Here is a 16,036-nt window from a genome sequence, read left to right on the forward strand (position 1 = left end):
AGTCGTACATATGTATAAGCGCATAAATGTACACATAGAGAAGCAATGAAGTAACATCTGTCTCTGCAGACTACATAAGCTGAATGGAGTTTGATTAAAACGGTCGATATGTTTAAATTTAGACCGTTACAATTGCCCGACCCTAACAGGTCCGTAAATCATTCCCCTTTAGTAAAGACCAATCTTACATCTCTAAATACGTTTGATTGGATTGGGTTACGCTTCGTAAGACCGAATGAAATTTTAAGTATAGTTACAAGACCACGCAATTACATGCACGGCTAATTCATTATGCATTTTTCACGATTTCACGTGAGATAGGTGGTAAACATACGATAAATGTTAATAAAATATGTAACATTTCTATTAAAAGTATAACTTATCAAGTTTTATCAAATTAATACTATTTGAGAAATCGCGAAGAGAGATAAATAACATTTATGTTATAGTATTTAAATTAGTGGATAAATTCTTGCCAATGATTCGAGGCGAGAGTCTCGCCTCAAAAGACGTCTCTCGATGTGGTGTTCGCATGTTGTCGAAAAGATGGGAAAAAGTCGTAGAAAATGATGCAAAATACTTTGATTAATTTATGCTGCACCGCTGGTTTCATTTCAATAAAGGAAACTTGCAAATCGGCAAGAACTTAAGCACCGACTTAATAATACACAGAAGGTAGTTAACCACCGTTTCCTGTAAATCTGTAGTATGTTCGATGAGGTTCGATGTTCGATGAAAAATTCCGCGAATGAATCGCGGGGCATTGGTACAGGGTTAATATAAGATGTCAAACATGATCAATTCGTGCAGCTCGAAAAGACAGTTTCGAAACATTTGATCCCTATACTAATTCGTCTTATTAATCTTTAAAGTATTAATAAAGCTGTATACGGATAATAGAAATCACGAATTTCAATGGATAACTCTTTTATCTGACGTAAAGCAGACTTTATTGCAACCTATAACTGTTAACAGTAACGTGATAAAAATATTGTGCGGTGTTATAAAAAGGAATACATATCATAGCAATCGCGCAAATTGATGAAAATTGCGCTATGAAAGAAAAACATTTTGAACTCACTTTAACAAAATTTCAATTTGTTTATAGTTGTTACTTCAACAGTGTATGTGTGTGTTTTTGTTATTTTGAAATAAGTATAAAGTAAAAAAGCTAAGAAATTAACATAAAAATTACTTGCTCCTTGCACATGATTCGCATACATTTTACTACTTACTTCCGCACAGTTCTGTCATCATAAAACGTATAAATCTACATAAAATATTTGTGTAATGAACACAAAATTATTACTCCGGCAAGAGATCATCTCCGAGTTCCTCGTCGCCAAAATCGTCGTCCCGTTTTCCAGCCGCAGTCATGGGACGAGTAGGAAGAGGTCCTATAGGATCAGCGTAATTCGTTCCTAGAAGCAAATTAATCGAAATTGTCCTCGCGTTTCCATTAGTTTCAATCAATGAGCGAATAATTAACATATTTGGATAAACTTAAATACATAATTAATAAAAACAAGAATATTTCATTTATACGGCTAATATATAATAGCATAAGTATCTAAGTCACGTTCATCCCTAAATTCACAACTGGAATCAGTAATGTAACGGTTTGCCAAGCGTTAAGTGATAAAGAGCGAACAAGAATAGACTAGTCAAAGCGGCCGCGGTCATCCATCACTTATTCAATCCATTAGAGCAGCTCGCGCGTAGCGTCACCTGTAGATCACTCTTGCTAATGTTCGCTTTCAATGAATGTGTGTGGCGCTAAACCATTACTAACGAAACGACGGCTATATTTTCCATGGTAATCCATGGTAATGACTTCATGGTAATATAATGTTGCATGGTGAAGTATTAAAAATCACGAGAAACTTTTTTATTATGTAGAAATAAAAAGTGAAATCCTAATATAAAATGGATGTATTACATTACTAAAACCTAACATATAAAATACTCGATATTATTATTAAAAAATTTGTATTGATTATACCTTGTTGATAATCGTTTCGGCCTGAGATCGGTCGTCGATCTGGACTTGGCCTGTGATCTGATAACACACTCAACCCTGAGCCGGCTCGCGATGAAGTGCCGCTGTTGCTCTTCCTAGATCCTACATAAGATATATACGACGCAAAATGTGATTACACTGATTCGGAGAGATTATTAATTATTAATTAATTAACTTCTGAAAACTACCTGTGGTACCTGGTCTCCCTGAACCCTGTCTGTCTTTTAGCTCTTTGGCTTTCTCAGCCTTTTTCAATTCGGCTGCGTACATCTGCGCTTCCTTCAGACCCAAATCACTGCATAATCTGACCAGGAACTTCAGGCATTCTATATTGTCCGGAAATTTATTATAGATATCTTGATACTCCACGAGAGCTTTTTGAAATTGTCCAGTGCGCCTTAGACACGCGGCCACCAGCAATCTCCACCTTGGTTCATCCGGCACAAGCTCTACTGCTTTTTTAAAATAGCTCAATGCCTTTTCTGCAACCTTGAACACGAATTGTAAAAATATACATAATATTCTTAATTAATTTATTGTCGGAGATAAGATGTTATTAGTGACACGGAAGAGTTAACGTTATACCTGCATTGATATGAAATAGGAACCGAGCCAGTCTATCACATCAAAATTAGCAGGATAGAATCTGTAGGACTGCAATATATAATCGATGAATGCACGAGAAGAAATACAAATATATAAATAATACAAAACATTTAATAGATAAATTACTTAATACAAATAAAAATAAAGTGCTCACATCACTATAAAACTGGAACGCCTGCTGCTTGTCCCCAATTTGGTCATACATCTCTCCTAATTTTTGTAAAACTCCAGGATCGGATGGTATGATACCTAACAGTTGGTTGTACCTACAAAATGTTCAAAATAAAATATTCAAATCAATTATAGTCATGAATCGACATATCAATAAACTTTTTATTCTTTACTCTATTTTTCTCAATTTAATTGTATATAAGGAATTTAAAAGAAAATGAGAGCAACGCGAAATTAATTTCGCTTCATAAGATACCATTCAGATGCCTGATCGATGTCACTCATCAGCTGATATAAATGACCAATTTGATACAAAGTTTGGGGATCGTGTCTCACGATATTGCGGACTTTCCAGAAACACTCTAAAGCCTCTTCGTACATATTTTGCTTTTTATAAACCAAACCTATAAAAAACAAAGCTAAGCATTTATAAAGTCACGTTAATCATTGAACGCAAAGAGCTCGTTTCGAACTGTAAGGAATTAATATCGAGAATTATTCAAGAAAAAAAAATTATTTTATGAGATCTTATTTTACCTAGATTGTACAATGCTTGCACGTGACTAGCGTCCGTTTCTAACGCGCACAGTAATAATTCCCTAGCAATATTCAGCTCGTCTTTCCTAATTGCACAAGCAGACAAATTAACGTAAGCCGACGCATTGTACGTGTCAGCGTTGCGAGCTGCCTCACCATACTTCTCCGCTTGATCGTAATCCCTTTGCTAAAAAATTTCGTGAGTTCAGACGCGCGAATACGAATACGAGATACAAGAACGTTCGTAAATTCTGCTCACGAGATAGTAGATGAACGAGAGCATGGTTGCCGCCGCACTGTTAGCTTTAGTATCGCGATTCTCGAACATCTTTAACGTGTCTATGGCCAACTGCGTTTCTCGATTATGTAAAAGAACCATGGCTTTGTTTATTTCCAAATCGGCAGCTAAAAAGCTGTAAGCCGAGGATTTGATGGCATCGACGCACCTGCGATTATACAAATTTATACATAGGGAGAGACATTATATATTAACTCCCTTAAGTTCTGAAATATTTTAATATTTTAATTGAAATATTTTAAGCCTTCAATTTGTACCAGGCAAATCCAGCTGTAAGTGTCTCTTCAATGACGGGTGCTATCAGCTTTGCCGCACAAAGTATAGTTTTCTCGGCTTCCAACTTCATTTCCTTTTCCAACTTGGACAACTCATCGTTTTTTATGATTTCATTTAATATATTAGATGTAGCATCGTCCTACATACAAGTAAACAGTCATGAATCATTAAATAATATTATTGATTAATTATTGATGTAATCTAATGTTCAATTTATAATGTGAATCGGAGAAATAACACGTGAATAAATATCAATATATTAAATCATTTTATATTTATATGCAAATAAATAACGTCTGTGAAAGGAGAAGTGAGCGAGACAAAAAGGAAAAATGTGACTGTGGACATTGAATAGTCAGTGAAAAAAAAAACGGTGAAGAACAAATTACTACATATTCCTATGTGAAATATATATATATACATATGTATATACATATATATGTGCGTCTACGCATTACGAATTACTACTCATAGTGTATCATAGCAGTGCGAGTGTTGGCGTTTTGATAAGACAAAGATATACAATCGTACCAAACTCACGGGATTTATACTATATTTTTCCTCCTGATCTACATTAAGTTGAACCTCTAACAATTCGAAGAACGATCTTTTCATCTTATCACGGTTCGACAACGCGAAATGACACAAAACGGCGTGCAAACCCGCTCTAAACTCAGATCTCTCTCGCATCACCCATTCAAAGCTGTTAGCAGCCTCTTCTAACCGACCCATTTGTACAAATAATATTCCCATATTATGCATAATCTTTATTCTGCGAAATGTTAATGCTCAGTTAATTTAATGACACTGCGTAATTGTTCCATCGGCCATTTCCTATTGCACGATCGAAAAGTAAACCTATGCTCACCTTAGATCCTTATGAGCCGTCGTGGTCTGATCGAACGCCATTCTGTACATCTTGATGGCCTGAGACAGTTGACCCATCTTCACGTAAATATTAGCCATGTTAACTTTCAGCCTATTGGCGCTATTGGCGTTATTGGGAGTATTGAACATCTTGTTCCTCGTTATGGCCTGATAAGTCGCTATCGCCTCCGTGTACATTTCGTTGTTCGTGTACTGAACCGCCAGGTTAAACAGCACCTGTAAAAATGGAGTGAAAAATTTGTAAGCCTGATGATGAATAAAAAACAAAAAGCTGAAGATTATTGTGATCTACTCGGCTTACAGCGAACGTCAAGTCGATATTATGATTGTCACTGAGGCCAGCCTGTTCCTGCAGTCTTATAAGAGCTCTCTCCCTCGAGGAGGCCTCGCGTGCACGTTCCAATGCGATTCTCACGTTCTTCTCTGAAGCAGCCTCTGCGGAACTCTCTATCAGACCCATTATCTTCCTTTCTGTCGCTCTTATTTTCTCCTCCGGCCTTAAAAGAAAATATTGTAGGATATAACATTGAATGCCGTGCATAATATAAATAAAAATATAGTAAAAAATACAATAAAATACATTAAATATCTGGCACAGCTAAATGCAACAAAGTATAGATAAATATCCATGCGGATACAGCCTTACGTGTCTTCCTTGTTAATTTCCAATGCAGGCGTAGCGACTTTGGTGCTGCTTCCCATATTCAGTGGATCAAATGTCTGTCGGTTACTGCTGGTATATCCGGCGCTCCTCACTGCCGTCATAGGTCTTAAACCAGCAGTCATAGGCTGCATAGATGTAGTAGTGCCGCTTCTTTGAAACTGAGGAAATAAAAACAAGAGGCGCCTTCGTTATGCATGGTATCGTCCAAAGTTTGGTAAGATAAAATCACTCCGATGTGTATCAAGAACTTTGTACCTATAAAATTTTGTCGCATAATCCCTCAATTTGTTTAATCGTTTAAAAATTATTATATAAGTATCTTCTTTGGAGAAAAATATAGTAAAGATATGCGCTACATGAATTGTCCGCTTACCCTGCTCGACGTCCCCAGGCGCATCGCAGTACCTGGTGTCTTTGGAGTGAACTGTCAACGAGTATTCAAAAATGAAATGTACGCATAAAGCAGGAGTACGTAATAGCGTACAACTGCATTGTAATATCACATATATAATGACTACACATCACACTCACCACTGATCTCTTCCCATAACTCGTTCTAATAACCTCTTGAAATAATTCGTCCTGCTCGAGATCTTTAATGTCATATACCGATGAATAATCATTGTATCCTGCATAAATGTCATCCTCAACAGCTACCGCAGCCATGATAAACACTTCTGCTTATTAATCACCTCGCGATTTGTTGTGATTACAGAGAGAAGCCTGAGAACGATCACGCGTCACGCTCGCGTTTTAGCTATCAGCTGGTCACGCCTAGTCAGCGCCTCTATGTCCACAAAACATGGACCTTGAACTACGTAGCCAATGTCCACGAAATATCCGCGTGGTAACATGCTATGTCCACGATTCTTGGTTATGTTCCTCGCTATGTGCACATAACGTCGAAAGTTAGGACAAGGAAGGCGAGAATCATACCGTATCCGTACGGTACGATACGTCTCCACGATAAAAGAAAGACAAGGACAGTGACTAGCGTGACAGCTAAACGTAAAACATACAATAGGTATAAATTGATAAAAGAATCAACTTTTAATAGATCTATAATATATCACATATACAGGGTGAGTTTTATTTCGTGAACCAGTTTTTTACCCTCTAAGACGAGTTATCGACTGCACTTGCAATTGACTTACCGGCGTATAGATGGCTGTAGCGTAGAACGGCCGCGCGAACCCCGCGCGAAGTCCCGAGTTCGAAATATTGCAGTCAAGGTAGAAACTATAAATCGAATTACATGATAAAACGAAATATATAAAATGCTCAAAGTAGATAATAGAAACTATATTTGTTAAAGCGGAAAAATACAAACAATTTTGTGAAATAATTGTAACTCTAGCTATTTCTCTGTAAGAGGGAATATTTTTGCCGTATACTTTTTGCATATGAAAGTAATGGCATACAAAATTTACCTGTTTTAGCGCCTTCATCCAAACGTTTTTTGTCATGTAAGGCTCATACAGAGATTAGTTTGGAGTCATATTACGTAAGAGCATACGCGGATATAAAAAAAGTATGTCACCGTGTAACCATACGTAATATGTCCACAACCTATCAATGTTTTATTTGAGCAAGTGCTCAAAATGACCTCCTTTCATCCTTTCACAGAGTACTGGATGGAAAGAGGAAGAATTGTGTCCCGCTTGGGGAAAATCATATTTCCCAAGCATGTAAGAAAAATAAGAAGGCAATTCAGCATCCTTTCACAGAGTACTGGATGGAAGGAGGTCATTTTGAGCACTTGCTCAAATAAAATATTGATAGGTTGTGGACATATTACGTATGGTTACACGGTGACATACTTTTTTTATATCCGCGTATGCTCTTACGTAATATGACTCCAAACTAATCTCTGTATGAGCCTTACATGACAAAAAACGTTTGGATGAAGGCGCTAAAACAGGTAAATTTTGTATGCCATTACTTTCATATGCAAAAAGTATACGGCAAAAATATTCCCTCTTACAGAGAAATAGCTAGAGTTACAATTATTTCACAAAATTGTTTGTATTTTTCCGCTTTAACAAATATAGTTTCTATTATCTACTTTGAGCATTTTATATATTTCGTTTTATCATGTAATTCGATTTATAGTTTCTACCTTGACTGCAATATTTCGAACTCGGGACTTCGCGCGGGGTTCGCGCGGCCGTTCTACGCTACAGCCATCTATACGCCGGTAAGTCAATTGCAAGTGCAGTCGATAACTCGTCTTAGAGGGTAAAAAACTGGTTCACGAAATAAAACTCACCCTGTATATTTGGTATTCGATGCGACAATTTAAATATCGACCATAATACATTAAATTATATACCATTAAGTTTAATCTTAATATACATTTTAAAAATAAAATTGATAGAAACAGATACAGTATAACAGGCTTATAATATCAAATTAATCACAATTATATTACGTACATCCATTACTAATAACGTACCGAATATAATTATAATTTATAATACACGCGGAAGTTATTTTCAATTCACGACGTAATGTGTATCTATATATGTATATGACTTTTACATGACACCTTTTTCAACTTATATTTATCTATTGCATGAATATATTGCGGAATATATTGCATGCTGCGTCATAAAATATATTATACGTACAAATAGAAAGAGACTAACTAATGTAATATAACGAATTATTTGTAAAATAATGAAAGAAAATGTTTTAAAAATATAAAATATGATCAAAATAAAAGAGAAATAATTTTATAGATTTGTACAAATACATAAACATATATATATACATACTTGCATTTAGATAAATAAATCCTATAAAACTACAATCTCTTACGAATTCCTGTTTTCCGCAAAACAGTTTGTGAATATTTTCATTCGTTATAGTTAAGTAATATTGCAGATATTATATACAATTGCACTATAAATCTATATGTCATAAAATATAATATTCTAAATATTACATTATAAAATGTTTTATTACCAAATACTATTACTGCACATGCTTCTATATCAAAGAAATGAGAAATAGAATTTTCGATTTTTAAGAAATTTTTCTATAACTATTATAAGCATTGATTCAATCGCGTTACTGAAAAATAGATCATGGTCTCACGCTAATTGTTCTGTTTGTCTCATTTAATTTGATAAAATGCGCATTTAAATATAGTTTATAATAATCTAGACTACTTTTTTTCGCATATTTCTGCACGTTTCCTCAAATGGTTTTACAGTATTTCCAACATCGCCGCATTATATATTATGTCTGAAAGAATGTGATAAGTAGCTATAAAATCAAAATAATAGTATGCACCGTCAGAACGACAATAATCCTATCCATGTTCGTATATATCAATAATTCTGCTAATTCATTTAAAAAGTTTTTAAATGAATTTTGTACTTTACAAACATTTGGCGGGGCTCAGTAAACTCTACGTTTCTCCTATTTGTTGGCAGTGTTCATAATAATAATCCAACTTGTTTATAATATCTAGAAGTTTCTCCTGTGTAGTGAAATATAAGTCACGATATGCTGCCTCTCCCTCTATCACAGAAAGGAGCAATTCAGCCGCTTCTTTCCACATCTCTAAAATGGTTAGAAGATGATGAGGTACAACTTCTAGTACGTGTCCTGCCTTTTGTATGTATTTACTGCAATTGTCATTAAACAACATCTCTCGGCACTTATATATTTGTACTTGGAAGTTTATATCAGTCATAAAATATCCGAAATATTTAAGTGTCCAAGCATATTTAAAAACTGAATCGAAATGGTCGATATTATTGTCCAGTTCAATGAAAGTGTTACTAGCCAACTGATATTGGTTGAATGCAAAGGTTGCAATGACATCTGCATCAGGTACACGTGATACATGGGAATCAGTAATTCTGTTATTAATATCTGCTAAGTGTTCATCCAGTGACGTAAGTAATAGTAATTCTTGTGATTCCTCTTGATTTGGTACTTGATTTGATACTTGTTGTAGGTACAAATATGATTCCCGCAAAATGTTGGTTGTATATGCAAGCCATGCATTAGCAACTTTTGCTGTTAGATTCATGACAATATAACGACAATTGTTATATGACGAATCTATCCTTTCTAGCATATATTCTACTGCAGCGAGACAATTTCTGGCTTCAGTAAAGCGCAGCTTGTTTATAAAATACGTACTTATCATAATCGCTGCTTTAGACCAGTCACATGCTCCATACGGAAAGTTTATAATTCCTGCCCGGTCGTCTAAACAATCATGTACGGTTTCTATCCATTCATCCATCTTGTCTGAAGCAGAATACAACTTTTCCATACGCCCTATCATATTCCTATATAACAATCTTAATGATATTCTCAGATCTTCTTCCTTGGAAACATCAGCCAAATATGTGTAAATTGGTTTCGATTGGAAATTGTTCTGTTCAATATACTGTAAACATAACCTGATAGCTTCATTTAACCATCGTTGTGTTTCTTGTAATTCGCTCATTGCAATTAATGTTTTTACAGCTATTAAAATGGCGTTACAGTCTAGCTCGATATCTTCTAATATTACATGAGACATTGACAATTTATATAAAGAAACTTGGAAATCCTGTAGTCCTAGGCAGTCCTTATATATTATACCTAAGTTATAGTAAATTGTTGCAGCAGCTATAATATCGAACTCTCTCGTCAATTCACTAAGCTTATCCAATTCTATCCTCTCATTCAATTCAAGCAACTGGAACTTTATTTCTGTGCAAGTACTACTTATTTCTTCACATATATCGGATTGGTTCGTTTTCCGTAAACTTGCCTGTCGGCAAGAATTCTTCAACGTTTCCAGAAAGCGTGGTTCAATGTACGTATCTATCGAGGATCGTTCACTTGAATCGTCTTCTGCAAAATGACGAGATGACATTCCGTTAGTAATACCATACAGTTTGTTTTAAATCGATAATTCTTATGTATTACCAAGTGCAGTATTATTTGTCCATTGCCTAAAGTGTTCATCGAATATGTAACGCATATAAGAAAACATTATTACAGCAAATTTCAAAATATAAATTCGAAATGTAAAATAGATGTAAAAAATTAATTAGATCACTACGGGACAAATTCTGATGTTCATGAAACGCTCTGTATCCAACATGTGACTGAAGATGTAAACTTGTTTTCGATAAAGTACGTGATATTGCCCAATGTCAGATTCCAAAACTGCTTTGCGACGGAAACGTTATATTCGAAACTTTAACTTCTGATTCAGTTTTAGATCTTCCTTTAGAAAAAATAATAATATTGAACAATAACTTATACATATTTGCATGATATAATGTATTATTAATACATAATATACATATAATCTTAGGGTATTTATTTATCAATACAATTGTATATCTATAATTGTATATATTTAAAACCATATTAAGTACAATTATAAGATATTTGAAACCAATCACACAGCCGTATTAGCATCTTAAGACATTACTTCAAATCGCGTCTGGAAATAAGAACGGACTATGAATACTGGCCTTTGATATTAAAGTGCTATATCCAGTTAATAATATATGATTCTGTAATGACAGTTTTGAGCACATATTGTTTTACATTACATTCAACATACAAATAAATATTGTAATATTATTATCTCCTAGTCCGCATTTATCTCCTAGTCCGTTCTTATTTCCAGATGATCTGAAGTAATAATGTCTTAAGATGCTAATGCGGCTCTGTGATTGGTTTCAAACATCTTATGATTGTACTTAACACGGCCTTAAAGATTTTATTGGAAAAATAAAGGGTATAATAATAATAAGCAGATATTTTTATACGATAAATATTTTAATACATATACATATATAAATATGTCAATACAAATGTGTTTTTTGAAAATACTTGGCGCTGCTAAACCGAATAAAAAATTCTCAACAAATCGAACCAATATGTTAATTGCCTTATTCTCTTTCTTCCTCTCTTGTGAATGTGTGTGTGTGTATGTATTTCGGCGCTTGTGTTATGTAAGTTAGATGTGTGTGTGCCCCTCTCTCGTGCGCGCGCGCGCGCGTGTGTGTGAGACATTAGAGTTAAGTATAGAATAAGTGTAATTAACTACATTTGTACATATATTTTATGTATTTCGGCAAGTGTTGTGTAAATTAGAGTCTAAGCAAATTATTGTAATGTTTAGATTATTTAAATACTAAGAGAATTTTTTATTCGGTTTAGCAGCGCCAAGTATTTTCAAAAAACACATTTGTATTGACATATTTATATATGTATATGTATTAAAATATTTATCGTATAAAAATATCTGCTTATTATTATTATACCCTTTATTTTTCCAATAAAATCTTTAAGGCCGTGTTAAGTACAATCATAAGATGTTTGAAATCAATCACAGAGCCGCATTAGCATCTTAAGACATTATTACTTCAGATCATCTGGAAATAAGAACGGACTAGGAGATAAATGCGGACTAGGAGATAATAATATTACAATATTTATTTGTATGTTGAATGTAATGTAAAACAATATGTGCTCAAAACTGTCATTACAGAATTATATATTATTAACTGGATATAGCACTTTAATATCAAAGGCCAGTATTCATAGTCCGTTCTTATTTCCAGACGCGATCTGAAGTAATGTCTTAAGATGCTAATACGGCTGTGTGATTGGTTTCAAATATCTTATAATTGTACTTAATATGGTTTTAAATAAGAATCAACAATGAATATCGGCCAAAGAGTAATAATAAAAAGTAATAGATTTTCTGGTTTGCATAAATACCTATTGTAGTTGGCGCAATTTGTTAATATCATTAGTTTTGTAGAGTTCTTTTTTGAAAGAACTTCGGGTTTGAAAAATATCATTAGTTTTGTAGAGTTCTTTTTTGAAAGAATTTCGGGTTGAAAGAACTGCGGGCGCTTATACTTGGCGCTTTTTTTTATATCTTTTTTTAAAAAGGTAATTTTGTTGTGATTTCACACATTTTGTAGTGTGAAGTATGTTATTCTTTTCTTTTTATTAACGGCATTACTAACATTTATTATCAGCAAAATGATTTGTTAATATCATTAGTTTTGTAGAGTTCTTTTTTGAAAGAACTTCGAATTTGAAAGATATCAGTTTTGTAGAATTCTTTTTTGAAAGAACTTCGGGCGCGTATACTTGGCGCTTTTTTGTACCTTTTTTTAAAAAGGTAATTGTGTTGTGATTTCACACATTTTGTAGTGTGAAGTATTCTTTTTTATACTATATGAGGATTTGCATAACACGAAACATTATTTGTATTTTGTAAACCATGTAAACCCCAAGCAATATTTTGCCGTGATATTTGATTTTGACAATTCTCTTGAAGCAATTACTTTTGACAATGCTCATGGAACATCTTTCACTTTGCGATAGCGTTCTTTTGTAACAATAATTTACAATGAGATTTTAAGGCATAAAACTTAAAATTTAGGCTCGATTGCACCTTTGTGTTTTTATAAAGGGCACATAAAAAAGAGACGAAGAGTGAATATTCTCAATTATAAGCTTTATAATAAATATTCTAAATATTTTACTATTTTAATTTTTTAATTATATCGATATCTTAACAAATGGCAAAGTTAGCTATTTTTTATTTAAACAAATGGTAATAACTTTTAAAAGTTCAACTACAAACGAAACAACTAGAAACGATTCTGAAAATGATAGCGCAAGCGGATTCGCGATATCTTAACAAATGGCAAAGTTAGCTATTTTTTTATTTAAACAAATGGTAATAACTTTTAAAAGTTCAACTACAAACGAAACAACTAGAAACGATTTTGAAAAAGACAGCGCAAGCGGATTCGCGATATCTTAACAAATGGCAAAGGTAGCTATTTTTCATTTAAACAAATGTTAATTAAACAATAGAGCGTGTACTAATATTTCTGTTTTAAACATGTTTACGAAGAATATCATTACTATATCAATTAGCAAATTTTACTGTATTTGTCACTACTAACACTTATTGTTGTACTCGATTAATAACATTTTCAATGTATAAGTAAACCATAAAGACAAAAAACGAATGTACGAAGGCAAATGTTATATGTATGAGAATTAATAAAATCAATTAATACATTCGTTGAAAATAGGTACAAACTACCTTGTTGAAATAAGCGAACAATGATTGCAATTGATATAAATTATGATTTCAATATTGTGACATCAGTATATCGTTACAAAATATCTTACTAATATATATTAACAATAAGTCAAGAATCAATCACACAATATGTAATCTGTAGAATCAATCCGCATTTTTTGTGTAAATCGGAAAGTTCGACAAGATTATCGAAGCGTCAATATGAATCTGCGTCATTTAATGTCAAAGTGCAATATCGTGTTCATGCAACATCTTATTTATCGTGCGGTTTACAAAATAATCTAATAAAAATGCGAGGAAAGACGTTCCAATGAATCGCAATAGTACAAAACTCCATTTATCGCCTTATCGATTTATCCCGTGTGATTTATATTTTTATATCATATATACAGTTGCTTTAATAAACAGTTGTGAATATTATTTTAACAAACATTTTATTTCTGTTTTCCGCATTAACCAAGAGGCTATTATAAAACCAACGGTACGAGAAATTTAAATATTACTTTTTAAAATCATTTTAATAATTAAACTGCTAAAACGCGCGGTATTGATTAAGGTTTTTATTTTATTTTATTTTTTTAAATATAACAGACATAAATTGATTATGACGTATGAAAAGAGGTCAGGGAGAAGTACTTTGACGTAAATTTACGAAGTAAAAAAATTCAATTTTAAGGGGTGGTGGAGGGGTAAGTAGAAATGCATTCATTTTTCGATACTTATTCGTACACAGCTTTGTAGACATAAAAAAGAGATGCAACTTTTGTATAAACTGTTTTTGTATATCTCTCACCGTTTGGCAGTTATGTCGCAAAATGGAAATACCTACATTTTTCTTCAAGGGATGATTTCACCCTCTTGAACTGTAATTCAGCATGAAAAAAAAATAGTTTTATGTTACGGATAAACTACTCTATATGCACACAAAGTTTCAGAATTTTCTGAATATCCGGGTTGGCTAACCTTCCTTGTTAGCTAATTTCATTTTCACATTTTAATCATCGGAATAAATAACGTTTAATTTAACGTGTCAAATTTTTCTCGAAAGAGATAAAAGTTTTTCGGATTGGTCAATTAAAATCGGACATCCTATATATTATAGTCAAAAGTCGACACTCTGTATAATATAATAAGTTAGTGTGACATACCCTACCCAGGCAGCACATGTTAGCCTAATATATGTTTCTTAGACGTATCTAATGTCTAAGAAACATGAAGTGCCATTTGAGAAACGGTTTAAATAGAAACCGTTTCTAGACCTAAATTTCAAAAACTTATTTTTCACATTTTCACAGAAACGAAAAATTTATTTTATTAAATTGATTCGAAATTATATAATTAATATAGAAAGAATAATAATTTATTAAGTTCTTCTTAATTTGTGAGTATTAATTAGTTTACATCGTTTCAATGTACTCGATTATGGAACAAAAGACAAAAATCAACACAAGTGTGTGTGTGTGTGTGTGTGTGTGTGTGTGTGTGTGCTTAAGTATATCCAGTAAGCAAAATGTGTGCAATCTGCCAGCAGATTGGCAACAGATTACTGCAGAAGTTGATAGTAAATTGGCATCCGTTATGTCCGCATTAGGATAGTGATCTGACAGCAGATTGGCGGCAGAAACCGAGCAGGATCTGTTAACATTTGACGGCAGATTGACAGCAGAAACCGAACAGAATCTGCAGCTTTTGGCCATTCATATTTACGATATATTAAAGCATGTGTTTACTTTTAACACACTATAAATTGGCATTTTATATTACCATGTGTTAAAAGAACGCATTTGTTTGTTTGTTAAATTAAAGTACATTTGGCTTGGTGTGTCTTTCTGACAGTTCGTTGCATAATCTCTCTCTTATTGTTAATTATATTCTAATCTGAAGTCCGAATTTTGCTTTTGAACTTGAGATTGCTTGTGGCGTACGTGAAACTACATGGACGTTGTCCATGGGAGCCTCTGTGCCGCAAGTGCAAAAATTTTCAGAAAAATTAATATTGTCATGCCAAGGCGCGTATATTAACTTATATAACTGTTAGGCTAAATCTTAACATCGAGTAAGAACTCGACGTGTGCACCGCATAGCGGTGCGGAGCGAAAACACATATTCATAGCCGTGTAAATTTGAATACCCATACAGCACCGATTAATACAGAAAGCTTTCAGGAAGGTTTTAAAATCATTTCAAGATTTCACATTTCATATGCAACATTTCTGAAAGGATTCCGCAATATGTCATATGAAATGTTGCAACAGAAATGTTTCTAAAACCTACCACATGCAATAAATTTGAAAAAATGTGAATATTGTAAAAAGTAAAATTATATATATATATATATATATATATATATATATACCTAGACCAAGTATTCGATCTTTAGTGAAGCTAACCAGTTGACAAAAAAATGCATTATCTTCACGTATCCTTTTTTTCTTTCAAATATAAGTGTTGGTTGAACAGAGAATTATATAT

The 16,036-nt window shown here is 33.3% G+C and overlaps 2 protein-coding genes across 8 annotated transcripts; both read right to left on the reverse strand.

The window, feature by feature from the left end:
- Nucleotides 1-922: 922 nt before the first annotated feature.
- Nucleotides 923-6,250, reverse strand: LOC105275434 (intraflagellar transport protein 88 homolog). 3 transcript variants are annotated; one of them, XM_011332253.3, is made up of 15 exons: nucleotides 5,992-6,250; nucleotides 5,834-5,884; nucleotides 5,443-5,618; nucleotides 5,098-5,293; nucleotides 4,777-5,012; nucleotides 4,449-4,680; nucleotides 3,890-4,047; nucleotides 3,594-3,780; nucleotides 3,335-3,521; nucleotides 3,054-3,201; nucleotides 2,781-2,892; nucleotides 2,606-2,674; nucleotides 2,209-2,509; nucleotides 2,003-2,122; nucleotides 923-1,421 (listed from the first exon to the last, which is right to left on the reverse strand). In XM_011332253.3, exons 1-15 carry the CDS (start codon nucleotides 6,124-6,126, stop codon nucleotides 1,306-1,308), a joined length of 2,424 nt encoding a protein of 807 aa, XP_011330555.1. In that variant the 5' UTR covers nucleotides 6,127-6,250; the 3' UTR covers nucleotides 923-1,305. The 3 variants fall into 3 exon arrangements, with proteins under 3 accessions (XP_011330555.1, XP_011330554.1, XP_011330556.1); XM_011332252.3 differs by having other exon boundaries at nucleotides 4,440-4,680; XM_011332254.2 differs by lacking the exon at nucleotides 5,992-6,250 and having other exon boundaries at nucleotides 4,440-4,680; nucleotides 5,716-5,839.
- Nucleotides 6,251-7,719: 1,469 nt separating this feature from the next.
- Nucleotides 7,720-10,620, reverse strand: LOC105275436. 5 transcript variants are annotated; one of them, XR_002193003.2, is made up of 4 exons: nucleotides 10,399-10,620; nucleotides 10,069-10,323; nucleotides 9,619-9,884; nucleotides 7,720-9,030 (listed from the first exon to the last, which is right to left on the reverse strand). XR_002193003.2 is itself a non-coding variant. In XM_020030373.2 (4 exons), the coding sequence occupies exons 1-3, from the start codon at nucleotides 10,463-10,465 to the stop codon at nucleotides 8,876-8,878; spliced, it is 927 nt and encodes a 308-aa protein (XP_019885932.1). In that variant the 5' UTR covers nucleotides 10,466-10,620; the 3' UTR covers nucleotides 7,720-8,709; nucleotides 8,854-8,875. The 5 variants fall into 5 exon arrangements, 3 of the variants coding, with proteins under 3 accessions (XP_019885932.1, XP_019885933.1, XP_011330562.1); XR_002193004.2 differs by having other exon boundaries at nucleotides 9,619-9,871; nucleotides 10,399-10,619; XM_020030373.2 differs by having other exon boundaries at nucleotides 7,720-8,709; nucleotides 8,854-9,030; nucleotides 9,619-10,323.
- Nucleotides 10,621-16,036: the final 5,416 nt, after the last annotated feature.

This window comes from Ooceraea biroi, chromosome 3, assembly GCF_003672135.1.
Source record: "Ooceraea biroi isolate clonal line C1 chromosome 3, Obir_v5.4, whole genome shotgun sequence".
NCBI classification, from domain to species: Eukaryota; Metazoa; Arthropoda; class Insecta; order Hymenoptera; family Formicidae; genus Ooceraea; species Ooceraea biroi.

Coding starts and splice junctions, on each gene's coding strand:
- LOC105275434 (XM_011332252.3), bottom strand. CDS start 6,126: ATGGCTGCGGTAGCTGTTGAGGATGACATTTATGCAGGATACAATGAT. Junction 4,681..4,776: donor ACGGCTCATAAGGATCTAAG/GTGAGCATAGGT, acceptor AACATTTCGCAG/AATAAAGATTATGCATAATA. Junction 3,202..3,334: donor GCAAGCATTGTACAATCTAG/GTAAAATAAGAT, acceptor TGTTTTTTATAG/GTTTGGTTTATAAAAAGCAA.
- LOC105275436 (XM_020030373.2), bottom strand. CDS start 10,465: ATGTTTTCTTATATGCGTTACATATTCGATGAACACTTTAGGCAATGG. Junction 10,324..10,398: donor GACAAATAATACTGCACTTG/GTAATACATAAG, acceptor GTCATTTTGCAG/AAGACGATTCAAGTGAACGA. Junction 9,031..9,618: donor TAAAGCAGCGATTATGATAA/GTACGTATTTTA, acceptor TAACCATTTTAG/AGATGTGGAAAGAAGCGGCT.